Below are 27,022 nucleotides of genomic sequence, written 5' to 3' on the forward strand. Positions count from 1 at the left end.
GTGTTGTTTTGGTTGCTCCTTCCACATAATGGCAGTCTAACTGAAAGATGAGGAAACCGTGAAGGGATTTTATTTGTGTTGTATTATTTATATTGTTGTGTTACTGACTTGAAGTGTGTTGCATATTTCCACAAATGCAGTATCGTACTATGCTGTGTCTCAGTGAAGAAATGCTTGTTTACACCAACTACTAACTGGGGGAAAAAAATGCACGTTGTTGGTTTCATAAGGATTTCAAGTATGGCAGGTGGCATTCAAAAGCGCACTGAGATTAATTTGTCTTCAATTATGCTTATTTTGGATAAAAATCATCCACATTTTTAGGATGATGGGTCTTTTGTGTCCAAACAAGGTGATATCAGCAGAGACTGAAGCTGATTCATTAGACATTTTCTATATTTGTCAACCAATGAATACAATTGTCATCGGATTTACATAAGACATCTTATTTATGCATTTTTGTGTTTTGATCTGGCAAATTATTTAAAAAGTGACTAAAGCAACTTGATGCAATTACTATAACAAAAAGCTCTTCCACTTTTTATTTTTATTTTTTTTAAATATCTGTTGAGGACATGTACAATGTTTTATTTATTGTTGCAACATTTAAACAGTCCTATTGTTACTATTGCTGCTTGTATGTTGCTTCAACTTCTTCAAATTTGAAAATGTCTTTTCAACTCAACTGACTGTGTAGGAGTGGATTTTTCCCTTAAATTGTCTTTACAATAACAAGACTCCTATTGTATCTTACTCTACTGTTTACAATAATATCATCAATCCATATTTATCAATGTAGATAAGTTAACAATTTAAAGGGACAAAAGCAGAATGGTTTCAAACTACATTATACATTCGACTGGACTGAACACTTTTGGGCACAAGAAGTGGTCATTAGACATTTACCATGCTGTCAGTGTCATGTGTCACGGTGAAGCTTAGACGCTCGTAGCAAACAGGAAGATCTGGAGCAGAGGCATGACCCTGAGTGTTGAAAGGTCAGCAAGGACAGCCTGCAGTTGAACAAATAACATACTATTAATGAGTTCTGTGAAAATATATATGTCGCTATTGTTTGTTTTGTAAGATGTGCCGCTGATATATTCTTTGCTACATATAGCGATGTCTCTAAAGCAGGGGTGTCAAAACTACGGCAGCTCTTTTTTTTCCCTTTTGGATTTCGGCATATTCTGAAATTTTATTCACCTTAAATTTAGTCACCGTGTCGTCACTTATGTTGCTCATTGGTATGCGCTTTCAGTGTAGGATGTAAGAAAAAAACAATAAAACATGACACTACCTTTTCTATGAAAAAAAGCTTGTCATCAATCAATGCATTAAAGGCAGTTTGGTTGTCTAGAGAGTGGCAGGAGTGTAAGCCAACACTGCTATCTAGTGGCCAGCTGACAATACAAAAGTTATGGCTTTGAAAGTCCAACACAGGCCTAACTTAAGTATTTCACAACATTTACTCTTCTTGTTTGCTTAATTTGTACATGTTTTTGCTTAATTTGTACATGATTTTGAATTATACATTGTATATTTTCATTCTAAGAAGGGGTCAATAGGTATATTTTTTACAGTACATGCATTATTTTTTTCAGCTGGCTTAAAAAACAAGTGTATTAAAATGTTATAAAGCTGATTTAATGCAAATATTTTAAAAAGGTTACACTTTTAAATATGCTATTTGGTTCAGCGTTGATTTGACTCATTTAGATTAAATAGATGCTGTTTTTGCTAGGCCTATTTTCCATCGCTTAATCATTGCATTTCATATTTATACCAGTTTCATCTCATCAAAACAAAACTAAAAATGCTTTTCTTAAATAATTCAAGTGGGCATTAGGTTAATTCAGCCTCCACAATAGTTCTTATTAAAAAAATCTAATTGCCCACCCCCATCTTATGCATATCATGTATTGCCTGCATTAATTGGTTTGTTTATGGACAAAAAATATTTAAATAGTCCCCTGCCTTTGTGACAACCCTGTTCTACAGCAAATAGACGGCATTAAAACACACAAACACGTACCTCGGCTGAAGCCAGACACGTCACTTCCATCAGGTTTTCGGCACGAAAGGCAAAGACGGCGGCTGCCAGGACTGGAGGGCGTGTATGTTAAGTCAAAGATTGCCACCATAGACAGAGGAAAGATATAAAAAAATGGATGGTTGTAAGACAACAAACAGCTCATACCTGCAACAGGTTCCAGTGAGTCGTAGCCAAGGATTCTGTCCCAAAGAAAAAGCAGCTGATCGGTGGAGAGATAGCCTGAAAAGGCTCGGACCATCCACTTGAAGGCGATGCGCAGCCTGTCAGGAAAAAGTTAAAGAAGCCATAGCAAGACTGCACATTTTTTTGTATTGACAAAATGAAGACTGCAGCAATGCGCCAGAAGGTGGCAGCACTTGATTGGGCGACGGCTTCCTACTAGCGTGGCTTACGGCTGAGCTCCCATCTGCCGCAGGTGATAGAAGAGCTGAGGCAGGTGTGTTTGCAGGAGCCTCTCAAAGAGCAGACACAGAGACACGATACCCTGCAGGAGTGAGCAGGGGGGCGCATATGTGCATTAATGAGGCAGCTGGCGATGGCACGTTCTTACCGATGTCGCCGAAGAGACAGAGTGCAGTCTGAAGAAGTAACGCGTGTACATCTCCCTGAAGACGCTGTACAGCTTGGACGGCTCATTGTAAAGGAAACAGAGAGGCGCCACTGGAACACACAATGTCTCATGCGATGAGTGTGTGTGTGTGTGTTTGTGTGTGTGACGAATGTCACATACCGTACATCGAGAAGCCATGGAAGGGGATTACACCTGGTTCAAATGATGGAGCAAATTGTGTTGTGTTAGTTTTCATCTCCAAAGTGCTTGAATGATGAAAGTCAAAAAGGGAGCTCACCGTTGGGGGGATAAAAAACGTCATGCTCTACATCTTCTTTGTCTATGAGACAAACACTTTTAATTTGAGCGACGCACACGCGCACACAAAAGCAACATTTACTCACCCTGGATGGTGGATTTGGGAGGAGTGGCGCTGTTGTACTTGAAGTGCTCCAGGACAACAGCGTCCCGGGAGAAGCACAGGAGCACCTAAACACATTTAAATAAACAAATGTTCATGGAGTTGACACTGCTGGACTTCCAGAGTGTGTTTATTTTGTGGAATGACAATCTAAATGGGAGCTCTTTCCAAAATCATAAAATTTTTTAGGCTGTCTCAAACTTCAATAAGTACACTACTTAATTTCCGAGAGCGTGAATTTGGACTGTAGTGCTACATTGAATCTATTGCCGGCGCTGTGCACTTACTGGAAATGACGATAAAATATTTAAATGTGAACTATGTAGCCGAGATGGCGACAACTGAGTGTAACAAGTGTCCATCATTGCGCAATTTCGAGTGTGCATCCAGGTAATAATACGGCACTGCATTTTGCCATACTTCTCAGAGTGAACATACATATGCACTTTAAAGATGAAGTGTAGGTAGTGCAATTTAGCACACAGTCCCAGACTAAAGGTCTGATTTACTAAAGTTCTGCATGTTCTAAAACACATGCAAACCTGATACCACACAAAAAGCTGATCTACTAAACGTGTGTGTGCAAAGTGGATCGCGTCTGTTAAGTAAGCAGAATAAGGCGTGCAATCCATTTTGCATCTCTGCCCCCATTAATATGCAAAATATATAGTATTTCGCCGGAAGTTGGCAGACCCGTCAACGATCCTGTTCTGTCTCCCTGTAATGTTTGTCTGCTCTTGAATGGGATTGTGCTGAAAATCTTTATTTCCCCTTGGAGATTATTAAAGTATTTCTGATTCTGATTCTAATTCTGAGTAAGCTGATCATCAAAACGCCCAGAATACTGGGAGGCAAAGATGCAAATATTATAAAGCACACGCCATGTGATTTTATCAACACTAATCATCTCTTTGCGAGCACTATTTAGCGTTAATAGACAAATAATCCTCTGTGTGTGTGTGTGTCAACATTTTGGACCATCAGATATAAAAATTAGACACATTGTCTATTTAGCAACACAATGTTAAATGTTATAGCTGCTGGAGGACCTAATGGGCTGATTAAAACAAATTAAATTGATGCGTTGTGGTGTCTTTTAGTATATTTTTATGACGTTCGTTTTTTTCATAGTATATATATATATATATATATATATATATATATATATATGTATATATATATCTTATGTGAGAAAAACTTTTTGCGTCTTGACTACAAGTGCAGCCTCTCTCCCGTTAATGCACTTTGGGCGCTGAAAAAAAAGGGGGTTTCATTGTAAATACACTTAGGACTGTGTCTAAAATGCCCATAAAAAGTGGTACATGTCTCCTGCATGCTTGAAAACATAGCAAAATGCCACAGGTAGGAGCATGATAAGGTGAATGTGCAGTAAATGAAGAGTGTCTCCTTGGCGATGGCCCGTACAGTATACTCAAAATCCTCATTTGAATAAGGCGGTCTGCAGCACATTATAATAGGGCTCGAAAGGGCATGTGATTTCGCAATGCATTGTGGGGGCGGGGTAGCCATTGTTGCTGGACAAAGTTTTTGTTTACATGGCTGTACTCAACTACCGGTATTGTGAGAGAGAGCAACAAACTGGGTAAAAATGGATCGTACTAAAGAAAAAAATCAAGAGACTGTACTAAAAAAATTGGACCCTGTTTCAAAGACTCGCCCCTTAAAAGAAAAAGGTAAAATTGGTGGAATTGCTTAATATCAGCACATCTAATAGACGAGATTTGAGCAAGCTGCCGTACCTGTCCTGTATTTTTGTTGTCAATAGAGTCAGTTTTTATACAGGCGAAACATTTCAGAATGCAAAGTCGTTTTTTTCCCTGAAGCAATAATGACAGCCATTGTGGCAGTTAATTATGTCGCACGTTCGCACCAGGTTTCGAACTTCTTAAAGAAAAGAACACAACTTCAGGACAGAGTCCTACATTCAGCCAAGTAAATAAGCCATTCAGCAAGTCAAGCAAGAACCACAATTCCACGTCACACTTTTGAGCCCTATTGTACACGCAGTGTTAGTAAATCGCACACAACACGTCCCCTAATATTACTCGTTATTTTATAGATTGCACACGCTGTTTAGCGCAAGGTATTTAGATCTTAGTTAATCAGGCCCTGAGTAAAAGTAGTGCAAATTGACACAAAGCCCCAGACTAAGTGTTAATGTTCCTGTTAGGCATAAAAAGTCAAAGATGCAACATTGTTTGTCACCAGAATACAGTATGATTACGATTTCCTACAATTACTTTCATCAATATTTTGCATTTGTTTGGGCTATCATGCCCAGTTGTTCCTTGCAGAGATAAAATATCACACCTGGTAGAGAAAGTCCTCAAAGACAAAGTAGTAGTCATCATTGCTGGCAGTCAGCTTCACATCCTGCAGGCCACAATAAAGCGCATCATGTAAAAACATGTGTTCAAATGTAGGCAAACTTGTATAAACATAACTGTTTGTGGTCTGCAGTTTGATAGTGAGGTTTATTTAGCTTTCACCTAGTGTGTGTGTGTGTGTGTGTGTGTGTGTGTGTGTGTGTGTGTACACCTTGTAGATAAGGTTGTCCACCAGCAGGTCATGTTGAATAACTCCTGTCTTTAGCTGCTCATAATGTAGGACATCCTAAAAAGGACACAAGTAGTGTATAACATATAATATACAGTGGGGAAAATAAGTTATTGAGTAAGTAATGTACAGTATCATACCATTCTTGACTGTTCATATTTTTCTTACGGTATTAACTTCCAAAATTCAAAAGGGTATAATTTTTCCCACTGTATATACAGCAAGTCACCATTTTTTAAACTTGTATTAGTAGATTGCACCATAAGGAGCATGGACCTGTCGGGTGCTAATAAATCACCTTAAGGTTGAACCTGCAGCGGGATATTTCCGACAACTCTCTTCCACTCTTAAGTGTCTCCGCTTAGAGATAGGACATTATGAATGAACAGAGAGTGTGGGGGTGATAAAACGGTCCCGTTTGTGACAGTTACGAGGCAATGGATGGGGGCCGCGGAAGTGTGGAGAACAGGAAGACAAAATGAGGGAGGACAGTGGAAGCTTCACTGAACGTTATTCATTGTTCTGCCTTGGAATGTTGGACAATATCAGCTAAGCTCTAATCTTTCTATTTTTAAATAGACAAATGTCAAAATGATGGAAACAAAACCCAGACTCTCCCGCAGGAATCCATCTCAGTTTTATCGTCCCTACCTTGTTAACATAACACTTTGCCACACAGACGCTATGTTTGGCCTAACATAGCCAGATTGACAGTGTTTTGATGATCTTAGCGAGCAAGTGTAAACATCACGGGGAGTTGGGGCCAAATGTGCACAGCTGGAAGATCACCCTTTTTGTCGCACGTAGTCTACTTCGTGAACTTTTGCAATCAAGTATCCAAAATGGACCAGTGTGGGAATCAACGCAGCTGCTTTATAACAACCTGTGTGCATGTGTACACATTGCTTTCCAACCTGTGGCTGGTTGACTGAATTGAGGATGAGGGCCCAAAGGTCAGCCCGCAGCCCGGTGGGGCAGCCCTGCCTGCTGTACTGCTGTGCTGCTGCACTGTCTTGCTCTGCAAGCACTGATGCCGCAAAGACGGAGAGAGAGAGAGAGAGAGAGATAGAATGTGTGTTAGACTATTTGTTTACATCTCTTTAGCAATGACTTTGCTTCTAGTTTAGATAATATTAACCAAAGGTTGTGACTTTATTTGCATTTGATTGAAGGAAATAAGTATTTAATTTCCTACCAACCAGCAAACATTTGTGACCTCCACAGACCGGTTACTGAAAGTGCCCAAACTGAAGCACACAAATTAGGAAAGTACTTGTTATGGGAATAAACGACCCACAGTCGCTTTCGTTAAAACCTTCAGTACCATGGGCAAGACCAAAGAGCTGTCAAAAGTCCTCAGGGACAAGATTGGAGACCTGTGCAAGACTGGAATGGACTACAAGACTATCAGTAATAAGCTTAGTGAGGAAGAGAGCATTATTGGTGCAATAATTGACACATGGAACAAACACAAGATAACAGTCAATCACACTTGCTCCAGAAGACACATGAACAGGCCTGTCTGAAGCTTGACAATCAACACCTGAAACGGATCTCTTTGGTATTGACATGTTTGAAATAGTGTTGCGCAATTTTAGACAATATACGACGATAAAACTTTTAGTGCTACCGACATATCGTGAGAATGTATGTATGTTGACACATTCAACCGTCCGTCCATCCATCCATCCATCCATCCATCCATTTTCTACCGCTTATTCCCTTTGGGGTCGCGGGGGGCGCTGGAGCCTATCTCAGCTACAATCGGGCGGAAGGCGGGGTACACCCTGGACGAGTCGCCATCTCATCGCAGGGCCAACACAGATAGACAACATTCACACTCACATTCACACACTAGGGCCAATTTAGTGTTGCCAATCAACCTATCCCCAGGTGCATGTCTTTGGAGATGGGAGGAAGCCGGAGTACCCGGAGGGAACCCACGCAGTCACGGGGAGAACATGCAAACTCCACACAGAAAGATCCCGAGCCTTGGATTGAACCCCAGACTACTCAGCACCTTCGTATTGTGAGGCAGACGCACTAACCCCTCTTCCACCGTGCTGCCCCACATTCAACCGGTGTCCCGCAAATATGACAGCGACAAGCAGACAAAGGCGTCCCCAATGCAATGTAGCGTCCTCGCTAGCAGCTTATGTCCCTCCAAGGTGCAGCTTCCATGCAGTTTCTTACATGTAACATTATCACTGGAGGACTTGAGGACAAGCAATAGCTAAACATGCTACACTACAAATGAGAATAAAAAAATGTAGCTAACCGCTAAATGTTAATGTGAGTGTAAACAGGGGCGGGGAGATATATACAATGACAGTTAGCATACCAAGTATAGTATGTGTCAACATTTTTTATTATCACAAAATCGCTTTTTGTTGGTGTATATAAACTAAAAAAATAAGGGCCAATAGTAGCTTTTGCTTAGTTATTTTTGCTTTATTATACATTTTGTATGTAATAAAAGGGAATAAGGCAATAATTTAAATATTAATTGATTTTGTTACACCCCAATTCTGTGGGGGGTTTTTTGTGATCAAAAAGTGAATCCAAAATGTGTACATTGGTATGGTTAAGACTGCCCCTGTAACTACTCAGTATTATTATCACCAAAAACTAACAGAAGAAAAAGTGCTTATTACACTTAAAATGAAGTATAGATAGAAACAATAAGCAACATAACGTAACCAGCTATGAACAGTAAATTAGCAAGTAGATGAATAAGTTTTGAGAAAATAATTCAACCTGAAATGACGCAATTTTCTACCGCATACATCAGCAGCCAAATTAACCTGTAATATATATTGCAATATTGATTTGGATTGGACTGGAGTTGGAGAAATGCTGAGTATGAGCCAAACAACGCAAACTCTAATGCTACAGTATTTTCCCAACTCTTTTTGTACATGAAACATGTCAAGTCCCTACTGCGATATTGGGGAAAGGTGAATGTAATTCTAATTGCTGTGATTCCTAGAATAAGCAAGACTAATGAGAAAGTAGATAAAATGAGGTGGCTGCTAGCTACTGCCACTATTTTTCCACGTTAGTGATGTTTAAAAGAATGAAGCGTATAAACACATTGAGCTCTCGCTGAGCGACTGGAATGTTTGGACAACTGTGGCAAGTATAAATGTTGGTTAATTTATTTATTTTGATCGCTTTGTGTGTCACACTTATAATCAGAGGTGGGTAGTAACGCGCTACATTTACTCCGTTACATCTACTTGAGTAACTTTTGGGATAAATTGTACTTCTAAGAGTAGTTTTAATGCAACTTACTTTTACTTTTACTTGAGTATATTTATAGAGAAGAAACGCTACTTTTACTCCGCTACTTTTATCTACATTCAGCTCGCTACTCGCTACTACGGTAATTTTTATCGATCTGTTAATGCACGCTTTGTTTGTTTTGGTCTGTCAGACAGACCTTCAAAGTGCCTGCCTTACTGGTGACGTTTCACGCCGTTCCACCAATAAAATGCAGTCACTAGTGACGTTTGACTCCATTCCACCAATCAGATGCAGTCACTGGTGACGTTGGACCAATCAAACAGAGCCAGGCGGTCACATGACCTGACTTAAACAAGTTGAAAAACTTATTGGGGTGCTACCATTTAGTGGTCAATCGTACGGAATATATACTGTACTGTGCAATCTACTAATACAAGTTTCAATCAATCATTCAAAAGTGTGAAGGAAAAAAGACACTTTTTTATTTCAAACGTACATCCCGTCACAAGCCTAAAGACTGACTGCACAGTTCCTGTCTTCACAATAAAAGTGCCGCTCCATCGCGCCTGCGCTTTCAAAATAAGAGTCTCCGAAAGCCAGCGCAAACAAGCTAGCAAGCTACGGAATTTGCCGCCAATGTATTTCTTGTAAAGTGTGTGAAAATGAATATGGAAGCTGGACAAATAAGATACCAAAAACCAACCACTTTCATGTGGTATTAGACAGAAAGGAGGAACTTTTTTTCTCCTGCTTTTGAAAACGTGGACGTTAAGCACTGCTGTCTGATTACAATCAATGCAAGTCATCAGAATCAGTTAATACACCAACTTATATTCTTGTCAACATGAAAGAAAGGAATCTATATGTGTTAAACATGCATGTATATTCATTAAAACACCTTTAACATGTAAACAAAAACGGCAAAATAAATAAATATAAATGATATACTGTATATATCAATGTATGTGTATACATGTATATGTATATATATATATATATGTATATATATATATATATATATATATATATATATATATATATATATATATACATATATATATGATATGTGTGTGTATGTTACTCATCAGTTACTCAGTACTTGAGTAGTTTTTTCACAACATACTTTTTACTTTTACTCAAGTAAATATTTGGGTGACTACTCATTACTTTTACTTGAGTAATAAATCTCTAAAGTAACAGTACTCTTACTTGAGTACAATTTCTGGCTACTCTACCCACCTCTGCTTATAATCCTAACATGACCATCATTATATAACAGCTGCACAAACCAGGGCCTAAATCACACACCAAGTGTTTTTTTAACAGACTGTTTGTGCCCGCGATAAGAAAATGAGGGCAGAGCACAGCGATAGAAGGCATTATGTCACAAAATGAGTAACATTCATTTACAGCTTTTTTTTTTTTTAAGACACGATAATTCCGATTAACTTGTATAAAAATACCAATACACATATTTTACCTTTGTTTCCGATGTCAACATAGTCATTTTCAAATAAGTCTGTAGAGAAGCAGAAGGCATAGGTTTGCATTAGTCAAGTCAGGCGCTACAATGGAACCCGTTTATGTCAACACACGTTGGGCTGCCTGACTCACGTAGACATAAAATGTCAACATAACCAAAATCCAAACCAAAACTAGACATTGCTTGCGCATTTATTTTGGCCAGAGTTAAAATGAGAGTGGGCGATAAGAGAGGATTTTTTAACTTATGTTTGTTGACATAATTTGTGCATATCTTTATATGGGTTTTTGACATAAACGGGACCAACTTAAACTACTGAAAGGTTTTCCTTGTGACTCAAGATTAAATAATGTGTCAGTGCCTGGATGGATGTGTGCGTTGTCGTCGATCCCCAACTGTCCAGCTGCGAGGCTAAGCTCCGAGTAGGCTTGTCTCTTACCATTTAAAGAGGAAGGGGGGGAGCATTAGTAGTATTCATCATTAAAGAAAAAAAACACAGATGTTTACAATAATCCTACCAGCTGTGGAATGTCCTTAACATGCAGGGGCACCTGGATGAGGCCCCAGTGGCTCTTGGCGCAGACTTCCTCGCTGCTGTCGTGGTTGGGGTTCCGCAAGCTAACCACCACCTGATGGCAAAAATGTTACAATGAAAAAAACAACGCAAATGAGATGTCAGAACATGCTCTCACCTCAAGGAAGTCTTTTGGCGCATAGACGGGCCTGAAGCGGCTTAAGTCTGCAAGGAGACACACATCCATGATGACTGCCATGTATCCCACCAGATGTCAGTGTTTGCCATACATTAATTTCCTTGTGGCGGTAAATTTATGGCCGCCACAAGTTAAAAAATAAAAATAAAAGAATCATTTAAAAAAAATATATTTATTTGGTGATGAAGGAAGGTAACACCTCACCTTCCAGGGGATATATGTGAATCATGTTCCCCGAAGGGAATAAGCCGTAGAAAATGGATGGATGGATGTTCCACAAAACATTGACTACATAATGTTTTAAAAAATGTGAGATTTGAGCAACAGTCTTCTTTAGCTAGGCAGCACACGCTACTAATGCACGCACACACGTTTTAAACAATCGCTACGCTATTTATCGCTAGCCTGTCAAAGGGATCATCCATTGTAAGTTAGCAATATAGGAGAAAACCTTTATTCTGTATGGTATTACTTTTTTTCAGTTTCTACCAAACTGTATTGTTGATACATGATCACTACATGTACATAATGTGCACTTCATGTGTGTATTTATGTACTTGTCTTTGTGTGCTTAGTTGTACTGTAACTTCATTGTGTATCAATAAACAACCTCAAATTGGAAGTTTTTCATCTAATTCAAATGACTGTTTACATATCTGCCCGACTAAATTCCACCAATCAGGAAGAGCAAAATAATATATGTAAATAAACCAGGGCTGTACAAAGTGTAGCCTGTGACATTGTAGTAATAAATAAAGCAGCAATAATTGAAAAACACAGCAAAACACTATAATGTAATAATAAATACATATATTAATACTAATAACATAGATTTGTCTTTAAATAAATGTATACATTTTTAGCCTTTTTTTTATTCATGTCGTAACCAATTATGTAAATGATGTCATATTGACACCGGCCCGGCCATGCCCCACCACACCCTTGGTCATTCCCTCGCCGCCAGAAATAGATTGTCAATCTGTGGAAAATGCTGGCCATTTTTTTTCTTTTTACATGCATGTGACATAAAAGATATTAATGAAGTACATTTTTCCTACCTTACCGGCTAATATAACAATACGATTTACCCAAGTCAAAGAAGACACAAATAGTCAACAATACTTCCATCCATCCATTTTCTACCGCTTGTCCCTTACAGGGTCGCGGGGGGTGTCAGAGCCTATCTTAGCTGCACACGGGCGGAAGGCGGGGTACACCCTAGACAAGTCGCCACCACATCGCAGGGCCAACACAGATAGCCAGACAACATTCACACAACAATACTGACCCATCAAATCAGTATTTTACGTTGTATGCATAATTGCATCAACATTGCATTATGATCCATGCACTGGTATGAATACACACCATGTAAAACTATAACTGGAAGAAAAAAGGGTTAAAAGAACCAAGAAGCCTGGGAAGCTAAATTGGGGATGGCGAGGCAGTACATTAATGTGACAGTTTGGAACAAATTTAAGGTCAGCGGGGGTGGGGGTGCTCTGGACAGCTTCAATATCTACAATGTGTGCTGTTTACAGCCGAGGGACATCGCCCAGTCTTAAATGTTATTATACAAGACTGTGCTGGCACTGCAATGTTAGGACACAAGGTCACCATGTGCTTCATACATGGGACTTGCTCCAAGTATCAGAGCTAGTCTGACGCTCATGCTAGCATTTAGAAATATATTAATGCTGTGTTTCAAATAAAACACTTCTGTCAGTAGTACACCTCAATAAGTATACTATGATTGTACACTGCGCACATCCATTATCACCATAAATGACAATTGGCAATATACAGCTGCTTCTTCTGCGATGAGGTGTCAATTTGTCCAGGGTGTACCCTGCCTCCCCCCTCCCGAGTGGAACTGGGATAGGCTCCAGCACCCCCGCAATACGCGGTAGAAAATGGATGCTCTTTTTTCATTTCTCCTTTTCATGAACAAATTGCAACAACTCAACAGAGCATTATTTCCAACATTTTGATTGCTTGAAAAAATAAATATACATCTTTCTACTTTTTCACCTCTGCTTCCCATCAGAACAGAAATTAAAAAAAAAAAAAATTCTGACTTTTTTTCCCACTTGCATGTACCCATGCTTCAATTGAGACGGAGATCATTCTGTCGTTTTTTGTGGCGGTCTGTCTTCTGTTACAGAGCCAAGATGATGACTACTGAGGGTGGACACTTACTGAACTCACGATGGATTTGACTCCCACTTTGTCTATGAATTTTATCAGGTAATAAATTTAACAATTCTAAAACTGTACCCACTCGACATTCATTAAAGTCAGTCACCCTGGAAGGGTAATCTGCGATCCCTTCTCAAGGTTTCTTCTTTATCCCCATCCGGGATTTTTGAGTTTTTCCTTGAATATGGGTTCAGATTAGGGCTGCAACTAACTACTAATTTGATAATCGATTAATCTGTCGATTATTACTTCGATTAATCGATTAATAAATAAAAGAGACAAACTACATTTCTATCCTTTCCAGTATTTTATTGAAAAAAACAACAGCATACTGGCACCATACTTATTTTGATTATTGTTTCTCAGCTGTTTGTAAATGTTGCAGTTTATAAATAAAGGTTTATTAAAAAAAAAAGAAAAGAAAAAAAAAGTAGCCTCTGCGCATGCGCATAGCATAGATCCAACGAATCGATGACTAAATTAATCGCCAACTATTTTTATAATCAATTTATTCGATTTAATCGATTAGTTGTTGCAGCCCTAGTTCTGTTGTGAGATTGTGACACCCTTTGAGGCACTTGTGATTAAGGGCTCTATAGATCAAATGTGATTGATTGATTATTGGCTTTGTCTCAATATCACACAGTTCCAGACTTACACTGAGTAGTTTTGAAAGCATCACCAAAAATTATTCCCGGGCGTGGCCACCGCTGCGCCCACTGCTCCCTTCACCTCTCAGGGGGTGAACAAAGGGATTGGTCAAAGGCAGACACATTTCACCACACGTAGTGTGTGCGTGACAATCATTGATACTTTAACTTAACTTAATAAGTGTGTTCACACTGGAGTACGGCATAGTGCAGCTCACTATGTTTTTTTTTTTATTGTCAAAATAGTGAGTGTGCCGTCCTGGACACCTAACCACTTTCAATAGTCGACATTTTGGTTGCATAGCGAAAGGGAAGAATAATTCAAGTGGTTGCAATTCACAATAAAAAAAAAAAACAGAAGTAGTAGTATAAATATTAATGAGTGAAAATTGAGATTATTATTTGCAGTAAGTGTGCTTATTTACACACTGAGGAACTAAGTTCAGTACAACTTATTGTCATGTACTTATGGACGTAATCTATCTGAGACACACCACCATTTTGACCGTTTTCAGTGCAACATCTGGGTAGTGACAGTATTTTGCTGTACTCCTCATCAGCGTGAACACACGTAAAAGACTGTGCAAGTAAGGAAGTGCGTCAATCAAGACACAGCTCACAAGTGCAGGGAAATGTTCGATACCTGGCTCATCAGTGCCCATCTCGTTCCACTTGTTGGCCAGCTCCTGTTGCTCAGTGGCCGGCCTCTGTGGCAAAACAAAACAACGTCATACAGCTAACGTGCAAAAAATGTCGACTTAAACATTTCTTCAATCAGTGGCCTTCGCTCTAACAGATGTCCTGTCTCAATTAATGGCAAGGTTCATTGTCCAGTGTATGGATTATTCATTGATTCAATTGATTAATTTCTACGTAAAAAATAATTGATTTGTATTTGGTTGTTCCAATTATTTATTTCAAATTGATAAAAAGTCAGAAGAACTTCTCCAATAGAGTGTTTCACCTATTGTGATGTAGTTCATGCTGTGGGTGATGTGACCTATCACCAGTGTGTGTCGACAGTGAAATGCTGAGAGAGATGGCTCAAAGAAGAGGGAAAAAGAGAGCAAAGGGCCCAAAGAAGACAATGAGAGGTTTTGCGATCATTTCAAACTGAAGAAGACATACGTTGTGGTGAAATGTTTGTACTGTCAAACGAAGCTGTAATTACACTACAGTGCTACATCGATGATGCAGCACATCACCACAAAGCTTCCTGCATATTTAAGAGCAGCAAACAAGCAGAAACAAGGTAAAAGTCTATTTTGGCAGCTAACACCATCTTATATGTTTGACTTGTATAACTAATGATTTATTCAAACACATGAGGTATGTTAGCATCTACAGTTTGTATGTTAATGTTTGTTTGTTGTGAGTTGTTTGTTCAAACATAATAAGTCATATATAGTGATGCTCTCATGTTAAAAGTGCAATTTCAATGTTAATTTATAGGAAACAAATCAAAAAGATCCACGGAAAAATCCTTGTTTACTTTATTTATTTTCCCTCGAAGACGCATTGATGATATAAGGTGTGATTTATTCGATGACTTGATTAGTTGAACTAATTAATCGATAGGTTACTCGATTACTAAAATAAGCGACAGCTGCAACCCCAGTCCAGTGTGTATGAAACCTCATTGTGGATTATGCCACAATATATCAACATTATTCTTCACATACAATAATTTAATAATTATACAAATGTAAAAAAAAAAGTCAGGGTTTCCCCTTAACCACGGCAAAATATTAGCTGCAAAACCTTAGAATTTTTTTTTTTTTTTTTTTAATGTGAAAACAAAGAAATGTAATGTATTGTGGCATCCAGAAGAAGACAAGGTCCCACACTCTTTTTAGCTTTTATTGCCAATCTTATGCTAACAACGGGCCCAATTCCATCAAGTATTTCCTCCGTTTACACACGTCAATCTACGTGTTTCACTCCTAGACACACAACAACACTTCCTCATTCTACGCCAACACGGTGAACAATGAACATCATAACACTCAAACACACTTTAATACCAGCAGATAGTTACAGTATGAATGCATTTGCGCACTCTAGATTAGTGGTGCACCAAAAGATAGGCCGCCGAAAAAAGACGTACTTTGATCACTGGAACAGTGATGCCGAACTCAATGTTGTGATGACGTAAGCTATAATAGACCATGCTGCCTCTGGATCAGAGGCATGATTTACGTGCTGTGGTCCTACTTTAATGTATCCGAGATATAGCCGCGGATGTAAGAATGATGACAATGGCGTCTTTTAAGGAGAGGAAGGCTTGCAGCAGCGCAAGGCAACTGTGACGTCAGGCTCTCTGCAGCTCGCTTTTCGTCGCTGACACAGAGCGACAGAAGTAAAGATTCTCTAAACACGAGTACATTCTCCGTTAACACCAGAATTCGATGCAAGACTTGTTGCTAGTTGTTTTTAATAAAGAAAGAATGACTAAAAGTAATAATAATAATACATTTTATTTATAAGGCGCCTTTCTGGGCACTCAAGGACACCGTACAAAATCAAAACAATAAAGTATTGGGGCAATCCCTAAAAAAACATTCTTAAGGAAGTACAATACATTGTACAATAAGAAGCAACCATATTAAAGAGTAATTGCACCTTTTTTTTTGGAATTTTGCCTATCATTCACAATCATTATGAAAGATATGACTATTTATGCATTCTAACTTGTAAAACAAATACAATTCTGCTAATAATGAGTCAATGGGTGATCCTCTATTCCGCCCATAAATCCCAATAGATAACCATCTAAAAAGCGCCAACAATATTTCATTTATTTTTCATGACTTGAATATTAACCAAGTATTAGCGATATTGTTATTAGCAGTGCAGACAGACTATTTTTAGCGGCGCCGTGGTCAGAGGGCGCGAACAACTTGTGCTGCTGTGTTCACATCAGCGGCTGGTGAGCTGCTTTCACGTCTTAGGGCTCGCAAAAATGTTTTCTACATCATAATAATGCCTCTCAGAATCAGAATCAGAATCAGCTTTATTGTCATTACGCAAGGTAACGAGATTGAGGCCATTCCATACAGTGCGATGTGTGCATGCTAGAAAAACAATGTGCAAATATATAAAAATATAAAAAAATGTAGAAGTGCAATGAATATGGTGTGAAATGAATATATACATGAAAAAAAACAAAACAAAAACAGGGTGGTTGGTGGAATGGGTTATTGCACCGAAGAGAAGGCAGTTATGAGGGACAATGGGGCAGTCCGTTCAGGATGGTTATGGCCCTGGGGAAGAAGCTGTTCTTTAGCCTGTTTGTTTTGGTTTTAATGCACTTGTAGCGCTTCCCAGAGGGCAGCAGGTGGAACAGGTCAGAGCCAGGGTGGGTGCTGTCCTTGATGATGGCACTGGCTCTGTTGAGGCAGCGGGAGGTGTAGATGTCCGTCAGAGAGGGGAGAGGGCGGCCGATGATCTTCTGAGCCGTCTTGACCACTCTTTGCAGCCTCTCCCTGTCTGCTGCAGTGCAGCTGCCGTACCATACCGTAATACAGTAGGTCAGCAGGCTCTCGATGGACGAGCGGTAGAAGGTCAGCAGAAGGTCAGGCTTCAGGTTGTACTTCCCGAGGACTCTAAGGAAGTGTAGCCGCTGCTGAGCCTTCTTGATGATTGATGTGGTGTTGACTGTCCAGGAGAAGTAATTAGAGATGTGGACTCCAAGGTACCTGAAGGTGTGGACCCTCTCTACACGCTCGCCGTTGATGTAGAGGGGGGCAGGGTCGGTGCTGCTCCTCCTGAAGTCGACGATGATCTCTCTGGTCTTGCTGGTGTTGAGAGCGAGGTTGTTCTCCGAAGACCAGGCCGTCAGCTTCAGGACCTCCTCTCTGTAGGCAGCCTCGTCACCCCTGTAGATGAGCCCGACCACTGTGGTATCGTCGGCGAACTTGACGGTAAGGTTGTCACTGTGGGCTGGACTGCAGTCATGGGTGTAAACGCAGTAGAGGAGGGGGCTCAGCACACAGCCCTGTGGGGAGCCGATGCTCAGCGTGCGGGAGGATGAGAGGTGCGGGCCAAGTCTCACATTCTGGGGTCGGTCCGTTAGGAAGTCCCTTATCCAGGCGTTTGTGAGAGGGGGGAGGCCAAGAGTGTCCAGTTTATTGCAGAGTCTGTCCGGGATTATTGTATTGAAGGCAGAGCTATAGTCCACAGAGAGCATCCGGACGTAGCTCTGCTGCTGCTCCAGGTGGTTCAGAGCAGAGTGGAGAGCAACAGCGATGGCGTCCTCTGTGGACCTGTTCGCCCGGTATGCGAACTGGTGGGGGTCAAAGTCTGGAGGGATATGGTCCTTGATGTGCTGGAGAACAAGTCGCTCGAAGCACTTCATGATTACCGGAGTGAGGGCCACTGGTCGGTAATCATTCAGGCTGGTGATGGGAGACTTCTTCGGCACCGGGATTATTGTAGATGACTTCAGGCAGGATGGGATGACTGCCTGAGCCAGGGAGAGGTTGAAGATCCTGGTGAGGGGGGGAGCGAGCTGGTGGGCGCACATCCTGAGCACCTTTCCAGGTACTCCGTCTGGTCCGGTAGCCTTCCTGGGGTTCACAGCCAGGAGCACTCGTCTGACACTGCGCTCCTGTACAGTGAGTGGAGTGGCGCCGGAGCCCGGTGGGGGCGGGGGCAGGGCTGGAGCAGATGAGTGTCGCGGGGGGGTTTCGAAACGGGCAAAGAAACAGTTAAGCTCCTCTGCCAGTGTCGCACTCTGAGCCGCAGTTGTCATATTGCAGCCTCTGAAGTTCGTGATGTCATGAATGCCCCGCCACACCTCCCGTGAGTTTTTGCTGGACAGATGGGACTCTATGCACCTCCTGTTGTCCGCCTTTGCTTTTTTTAATCCCTCTCTTCAGGTCGGCTCTAGCAACACTGTACAGTGCCCTGTCCCCTGACCTGAAGGCTGCGTCGCGGGCCCTGAGGAGTGTGCGGACCTGGCTGGTCATCCAGGGTTTCTTGTTGGGGTAAACCCGGATGGTTTTTTCCACAGTCACATTCCCGATGCAGAACTTTATGTAGTCCAGCACCGTTCCTGTGGCTGTCTCCAGCTCCTGTTGTTGGAAGAGGTCCCAGTCTGTGTGTTGGAAGCAGTCCTGAAGTTTGGGGAGTGCATCGTCAGGCCAGGTCATAACAGTCTTTGTGATAGGCCTGGCCTGGCGTCTGATGGGGGTGTAGGTAGGAGAGAGCAGGAGGGAAAGATGGTCTGACTGTCCAAGCTGGGGGAGGGGTGTAGCTCTGTACGCGTGCTTTATGTTGGTATACACGTGGTCCAGGGTGTTCTTGCCCCTTGTAGAACACTTCACGTGCTGGTAGAACTTAGGGAGTACAGTCTTCAGATTGGCCTTATTAAAATCCCCTGCTATGATATGAACACCGTCGGGGTGGGCCCGCTGCTGTTCGTTGACGGTGTTCAGCAGAAGAGAGAGCGCTGTGTTTACTTTGGTGTCCGGTGGAATATACACAGCCGTGATGATAACAACAGACAGCTCTCTCGGGAGAAAAAAAGGCCGACATCTAACAGACATGTACTCCACGTCCGGGCAACAGTGCTGTTCAGTGATTGTCCCGTTGTTGCACCAGTTCTCATGCACGTAGATACAGAGCCCCCCTCCTCTGCTCTTACCGGAGTCCTTAGTTCTGTCCCGGCGGAGCAGAGTGCGTCCGGCTAGCTGCATGCTAGCATCGGGTATTTCCGGGTGAAGCCAGGTTTCGGTGATAATCATAGCACAACAGTCCCGAACATAGCGGTTTCCAGCAAGTTGTAACTCCAGGTCGTCCATCTTCTGTACAAGGGATCTGGCATTAGAGAGGAACAGGCTCGGTAGAGGTGGCTTGTGGGGTTGTTTCCTAAGCCTGAGCAAGACGCCGGACCTGCGGCCACGCTTCTGCTTCCTCTCCCTCCTCCGTCTGCGCCGTCTCCCAGACCGGACAACAAACCACGGAGAGCCCTGTGCTCTCGCTATGTCATCTGGGATGTTGTGCTCGTGGTGAAAGTCGCTCGAAACAGATATCTGGTGCGAGTTACCGATATCCAAGAGTGACTGGCGGGTGTACCGGGTGTTTGCAGTACAGGTGGTGCACAAAAGGAAAAAAAACATGAAGAAAAGAAGGAAGAAAGAGCACTGAAATGGAGAGCCGTAAGCCGCTGCGTCTGTGCGCGCCGCCATCTTGGATTTTTTTTTTTCACCTGGATAGTAGAAGGATGAAGCCATAAACTGACGAGTTGGTCAACCTTGGCATCCAATTTAGACCCAGAATTGGCAAAAAAGACACAAAAAGATTCTTGGTCTGTGCTTGGTTCCACCGCCCTCTTTTCTTCGTGAGGATTAGGAGTCATTCTTAATCTTAACGGGACTATAACAATCTATCAATCGGCATCCTAATGACAGCAGACATCGTAAAGTAAGTGATGACAAACGGATGTTGTGATGCGTTGAAAATAATGCGGTGCGAAATACTAAAAATAATCAAAATACGTAAATATGACATGGTATTATGAATGTGCCTGTTACTACGTTACATATATACTTACAGTTAGAGATGTCCGATAATATCGGCAGGCCGATATTATCGAACATCTTCAAGAAAATGTTTTTAATCTATTTACCTTATTTTATTAATTTTTGAAAAAAGTACCGTATCTTCACCATATCTGGTTGTCCAAATTAGGCATAATAATGTGTTAATTCCACGACTGTATATGTTGGAATAATTGTTTGTAAGTTATCACAAAAGAAACATGGTATTATGAATGCTGTCTTTCGAGGCCTAACAAGAGGAAGAAGGCTCGTAAAACTCCACTGTGATTTCAACACGGACAGATGGCAGGATCTGCTCAACTTCCGGAGGAACTCTCTTTGAAGTGTTAAACGAACTCTCTTTGAAGTAATTCACAAACTCTCTTCCAACTATTTGGTAACCGAGGTCAACGCTATTTACGACCCGCTGCCCTCTTGAAGTCACTGTGGTCAGGAGACGGGAGGGGTTATGCATTGTCCTCCAACACCTGCCCCAGCTGGATCCAGGAAGAGCCCAAGCCCGAGAAATCCTCTTCTTGGACTTCAAAGCGACCGAAAACAATGACTCTTTTACACACTTACCATTCCTGCTGTGACATATGTTGGTGCGTGAACATGGAACATCTGAATTAAAAGAGGAGACGAAAACCTTCTTCGTCAGAGCGTGGTGCAGGACTGTGCAGAGAGTGCAGCGGCCATGTCTCTCCTCAATATTGAGTCCAAATTGAATTCTGTCTCTGTTTGATTCCTAGCCTTTTTTCTTGTTTAATAGATGTCCTGTGTTTGAACGTGACAGTATATATCGGTTGATATCGGTATCGGTTGATATCGGTATCGGTAATTAAAGAGTTGGACAATATCAGAATATCGGATATCGGCAAAAAGCCATTATCGGACATCCCTACTTACAGTGTATATATAAAAACTTGATCGAGACGTTTGGAAGTTTTTTTTAACGCTTTAAAGGCAGAATAGAGCAACTCGCATTGGCTTCATTGTAAGCAGACTTTTGATTGCATTTATTTACTATTTAGAATACATTAAAAAAAAAGAAAAACATATGTGCTCTTGTCTTACATTATAATTGTGAATGATAGAAAACATTCCCCCAAAAAGTGCAGTTCCCCTTTAACGATATGTATTAAAAAATATATGTTACTATAATGAATAACGGTTTTAAAGGTAAGTTTAAATGTATTTGCCTTTTTAATGAAAAGATTTGCATCATAGCAAATAATATGACGTCATATTTACCACACCCCAGCCATGTCCCCACCGCCACAGATATCTTGACAATCTAGGGGAAACCCTGAGAGTATAATTGCATTTGTATAAATAAAGCCTAATATATGCTGCTCCACAGACACCTGCTATTCTCTGCTGTTGAGTAAATGAACCCCCGCAGGGTGACACCATGAGGAAATGTGTTCGAGCAGCTATGATTGCAGCCATCATTTGACACACTTCTACTTAGCATTCTTAGTGCACTGAGAAGACACAATCAATTCAAATCGCACTCAACCCAAATATTCCATTTGAGACGCAGCCACAGTGTTTTAAATGTGTGTATGTTACCATACGCGCCAGAGGCACTCCCAGCTCGGTGCTCATGCTATTCAGGCTTTTCAGTATACGCCTCTCCCAGCTGGCCTGTGGTTGAACCAAGCACGCACGCACACACAAAAACAAACACATGCAGAGAGTTATAGCAGATTGGAAATATGTGGTTGAAAAGGAAGAAAGGCCAAAAGTCGTAAATAAGAGGCTGGCTGACCTGGGCTTTGCGCATGTAGGCCAGGGGCTCTTTGAGGTGCTCTGCAGGAGCCGCTGGGTGGCTCGGGGGCGTCTGGCTGGTATAACAACCAAGACAAGAGTAAAGGAAGCGTTTTCCAAACAGGTTGGTGCTCATCAAAGTATAATGAATGATTGGAAGCCTGTGTGTGCTAAATAGCATTGAAAGTCGTGTAAACATCCCATGAACCACACGGATGGAGACGAGGAGGACCGTGTTTTTGTCTTGCAAGAGAAGGACTTTTTTTTTTTTTAACTTGGGTCCTCAGTGCCAGATGTTAACTTTGCCAGAACTGTATAAACAATGTGCAAATAATTCACATTTTTCATAATGTGACAGAACTCTACTTGCTGAGATAAATAGATTTCTTCCATTTTATAACAGACTCATAGCTTGGAGCTGCTGCGGTAATTTTGTTGTATGTCTCGGAGCAATAAAGCGTCAAAGTCGCTGCATTAGGTAAAATCCAGGTTAACTCTGACATGCTTTTACTTTGAAGCTGACTTTTCACTTAAAATGGAGTCACTGTGTACGCGTTTTATTAGTGTGTAACTCGACAGCAGTTATTAAGTTGCTTAGCGATAATGTTATTACCAAGACCAGATCTAAATTCAACATTCAACTACAAACATGTAACATGAATAAATAACTATATTGTATTCATATTAACATTTAAGATAGCTGGAAATTAGCGCTCTAGTTGCCAGCTAACAATTAGCGCTCTAGTTTTCAGCTAGCGATTCACGCCCTAGTTGTCAGCTAGCTAATGGCACGCTAATTGTCAGCTAGCGATTGATGTGTTAGTTGGCAGCTCGCGATTAGTGCACTAGTAATCAGCTAGCGATTTGCGTGCTAGTTGCCAGCTCGCAATTAGTGCGTGCGTTCGTTGTCAGCTAGTGATTAGCGTGCTAGTTGCCAGCTAGCAATTAGCACGCTGGTTGCCAGCTGGTGTTTAGAGCGCTAGTTGACAACTGGTGTTTAGAGCGCTAGTTGCCAGCTAGCTATTGCACGACAACAAGGTATCTTGAGGACTAGTTTAATGTAAAATATAATTTAAATTCATAGGGTCGGAAAACATCGAAGATCCCTGCGATAAAGTGATAAATTAGTTCTCCTGGTATGTTTATTTTCACAAATATTCTGTCCCTGTATTTATTTAGTATCAGATGGTGGGACAGTAGGTTCTACTGTTGTGTAAACAGTTTACTTACATGTGCAATTCTCTATACACTGCATTTTGGAGCTTTTTTTCCCAACCTGTTGAAGACAAAAATAGGTTTAAACAGTCTGCAAATGATATATACTCAACGAAAATATAAATGCAATAGTTTTGTTTTTGCTGCCATCTTTTCTCGCCTCAGAGCTTGTGAGAGTTTATTCTTCATCATAAATTATGTCTTTCACCTAGATCAGGGGTTGGCAACCCAAAACTTTGAAAGAGCCATATTGGACCAAAAATACAAAAAAAAATCTGTCTGGAGCCGCAAAAAAAGAAAAGCCGTATATAAGTCTTATAGTGAAGGCAACACATGACGTAAGTGTCTATATGAGCTTTAATAGCCTACTATCAAAATGACTATGTGTCGCAGGCTGAAGCAAATCTTCTTTTGACGGAAATTTTGAAATTTAATGTTCATTCTGCACATTTTTACAACATTAGAAACCATTAGTAAATCACAGGCAACTCAGAAGGTGAGATAACGTCTGGAAATTACTGGCTTTTAATGGCCAAAGGTAATTATGTGTGTGTCCAACTTAAAAGGAAACGGCAGGCTGTCTTCTTCTAAAATATTTATTACAATCTTTGCAAGCTAGGTAATGTTTGCTGTGGTCTGGAACAACATGAAAAAACAATCAGAAATGCAGCCATATTTGACACATACAGATAATGTGTCAAATATAAATTAAATACACAGAGGACATAAGTAAAGGAAATTAAATGAGCTCAAACATACCTACAAACAAGGCATAATGATGCAATATGTACATACAGGTAGCCTAAATAGCATGTTAGCATCGATTAGCTTGCATTCATGCACTGACCAAATATGCCTGATTAGCACTCCAACAAGTCAATAACATCAACAGAGTGCACTTTTGTGCATTCACGCACAGTATAAAACTGTTGGTGGACAAAATGAGACAAAGGAGTGGAAGACTTTACATTAGAGATGTCCGATAATGGCTTTTTTGCCGAGATCCGATATTCCGATATTGTCCAACTAATAGTATAGCATCCCGGCAGAGTTAGTGCTGCAAGGGGTTCTGGGTATTTGTTCTGTTGTGTTTATGTTGTGTTACGGTGCGGATGTTCTCCCGAAATGTGTTTGTCATTCTTTTTTGGTGTGGGTTCACAGTGTGGCGCATATTTGTAACAGTGTTAAAGTTGTTTATACGGCCACCCTCAGTGTGACCTGTATGGCTCTTGACCAAGTATGCTTTGCATTCAGTTGTGTGTGTGAAAAGCCGTAGATATTATGTGATTGGACCGGCACGCAAAGGCAGTGCCTTTAAGGCATGCCCCCAATATTGTTGTGTGGGTGGAAATCGGGAGAAATTCGGGAGAATGAATGCCCCGGGAGATTTTCGGGAGGGGCACTGAAGTTCGGGAGTTTCCCGGGAAAATCGGGAGGGTTGGCAAGTATGACTGGGAGACGCAACTGCTCTGTACTTCTCCCTACGTCTGTGTACCACTCCGTACAGCGGCGTTTTAAAAAGTCATACATTTTACTTTTTGAAACAGATACCGATAATTTCCGATATTACATTTTAAAGCATTTATCGGCCGATATTATCGGACATCTCTACTTTACATTCTAAACAAACCGTTGCGTCAAGCCACACTATGGTGAGTTCAAGAACCGATGAAATTGGTAGGACAAAACGATGTTCACCAAATACTCTCATCAGTGAAGCATGCACACAAACACATTAAACAGTGGACTTTCTAACAATTGGGAAGGTTTGTGTCATGTTTGTCCTCAAACAAAAAACATACTAAAACAAAAAAATTATTCCCCCCCCATCTTTTTATGTTTAAATTATGTTAATGTTAAAATGTTGCACCTGATGATTTGAGGAAATGACGCACGTCTTCTTTCAGACACTCCAGTTTAATCTCCGGTTGGTGAAGACACTCCTACAGGACGTTTAGGAGAGAAAAGTGAAAGTAAAAGTGAGTGGTTTCGTCCTGCCAGCGCCTGTGAGCCGGATGTTAATCACTCATGCTAACGTCCTCACTTTAGCTCGTTGCTCTATTTCGGAGTGCAAATGGCTTCCATTCAGCCTCTGGACCAGCAGAGATACCATCACAGATACCTCGGCGTCTTCCTCCATCATTCTAAAACCTGGCGGTGTGGTTTTACAGCAGGAAACGTCAGCGTTTAGCAACGCAATTTAGCGTCGCATTGAAGAGAGGCGGGCGCTCTCGAGGGGAAACAAGAGCTGCGTGTTTTAGTTCCGCCCTTTTCATCATTTCCTACATGTCAACAATTCAATACAAACATGGACATAAATACATCAAATAATAATTCAATGTAATTATTATTATCCACACGAGCTGAATCATTTAGTTTTAAATTAATGTTGTTGTTTTTTTGTTGTTCTTTTTTATTTATTTTGATGATTGTTGCAGGGAAGTACTGATTGAGATAAGTTCCTTAAATGATTTAGAGATGTTTTGCCTTTAAGTTGTTTATCGTGATTATAATCAGATTAAGATTTAAAATAAATTAAAATATCAACACATTTGTTCGTGAACAATTTGACAATATATAAGCACAACAATAAGGTAATGTAAAAATCTAAAAAAAAAAACTGTATTTTATTTCTTTCAATTGTTTGCGAAAAATAACAACAGTGCAAAAACTACAATTGGCTCTCAGACAAATGATTTAGCGCTTCAGTTTGCAAACAGCTTATACATATAACCTCTGGTGACAATATAAGTATCTTCAAAACCAAACAGAACATAGAAGTCCTTCAGTTTTTGAATGGCGTAAAAAAAATGTGGGATCCCTATTCATTTTTACGTTTTTGCTCAAATTTTTCAATAAACTTCAGTCCTAAACAAAAATCTCAAACATATAATTTTTGTTTTACTTTTACTATTTTGAAGGCTTTTTGATCAGATAATGTCACATGTTTTTTATGATTAAAATACCTCATGTTATGCAAACTGTGATATCATTTGATCAAAAGGCATTCAAAGGGTTAACATTGAAAAAGAGATGTTAAGCATTTGGTATTTTTTGTTTAGGACTTAAGTTGATTGAGCGATATGAGCAAAACTAGTAAAACAATATTAATCTAAAATGTTGTTTCTTTTTTCTTTTAAATTAAGGACTTTTATGTCTTGTTAACTTTGGGGTATATTCGAATAACAGTCACCTGTGAAAGGATTTGACAATATTTAACATTGGGGAAAAAAAGGAAAAATAAGTATAAAGTTAAGTTAAAGTACCACTAATAGTTACACACACACTAGGTGAGGTGAAATTACCCTCTGCATTTGACCCATCCCCTTGTTCCACCCCCTGGGAGGTGAGGGGAGCAGTGAGCAGCAGCGGTGGCCGCGCTCGGGAATCATTTTTTGTGATTTAACCCCTAATTACAATCTTGATGCTGAGTGCCAAGCAGGGAGGTAAAGGGTCCCATTTTTATGGAGTAAGACAACATAAATTATGGCTAAAATACAGAAAAAAATACTGAAATGAGATAAAACTCAGTCGTTGTCCTCTTAGGGTTAAACAACGCAAAAAACATCGAAGGGAACTGAAGAGAGAGGGAGAGAG

The 27,022-nt window shown here is 40.6% G+C and overlaps 1 protein-coding gene across 3 annotated transcripts; it reads right to left on the bottom strand.

Annotated features, from left to right (window-relative positions):
* Positions 1-76: 76 nt before the first annotated feature.
* tbc1d19 (TBC1 domain family, member 19) lies at positions 77-25,667 on the bottom strand. 3 transcript variants are annotated; one of them, XM_061960243.2, is made up of 21 exons: positions 25,470-25,667; positions 25,296-25,368; positions 23,441-23,486; positions 22,212-22,287; positions 22,013-22,087; positions 14,539-14,602; positions 11,026-11,072; positions 10,852-10,962; positions 10,695-10,767; positions 10,331-10,369; positions 6,519-6,631; positions 5,587-5,661; positions 5,359-5,421; positions 3,011-3,095; positions 2,905-2,946; positions 2,787-2,819; positions 2,607-2,716; positions 2,449-2,540; positions 2,201-2,316; positions 2,036-2,106; positions 77-1,013 (listed from the first exon to the last, which is right to left on the bottom strand). In XM_061960243.2, the coding sequence occupies exons 1-21, from the start codon at positions 25,566-25,568 to the stop codon at positions 939-941; spliced, it is 1,578 nt and encodes a 525-aa protein (XP_061816227.2). In that variant the 5' UTR covers positions 25,569-25,667; the 3' UTR covers positions 77-938. The 3 variants fall into 3 exon arrangements, 2 of the variants coding, with proteins under 2 accessions (XP_061816227.2, XP_061816228.2); XR_009815236.2 differs by lacking the exon at positions 77-1,013 and having other exon boundaries at positions 2,073-2,106; positions 2,436-2,540; XM_061960244.2 differs by lacking the exons at positions 6,519-6,631; positions 10,695-10,767.
* Between the last annotated feature and the right edge of the window lie 1,355 nt (positions 25,668-27,022).

Source organism: Nerophis lumbriciformis, linkage group LG05 (assembly GCF_033978685.3).
Source record: "Nerophis lumbriciformis linkage group LG05, RoL_Nlum_v2.1, whole genome shotgun sequence".
In the NCBI taxonomy this organism is placed as follows: Eukaryota; Metazoa; Chordata; class Actinopteri; order Syngnathiformes; family Syngnathidae; genus Nerophis; species Nerophis lumbriciformis.

Excerpts from the sequence above, each read along its gene's own strand:
- tbc1d19 (XM_061960243.2), bottom strand. The coding sequence starts at position 25,568 with ATGATGGAGGAAGACGCCGAGGTATCTGTGATGGTATCTCTGCTGGTC. Across the intron at positions 14,603-22,012 it reads GAGTGCCTCTGGCGCGTATG|AGGCCGGCCACTGAGCAACA; the intron begins GTAACATACACA and ends GTTTTGCCACAG. Across the intron at positions 3,096-5,358 it reads TTGAGGACTTTCTCTACCAG|GTGCTCCTGTGCTTCTCCCG; the intron begins GTGTGATATTTT and ends AAATGTGTTTAG.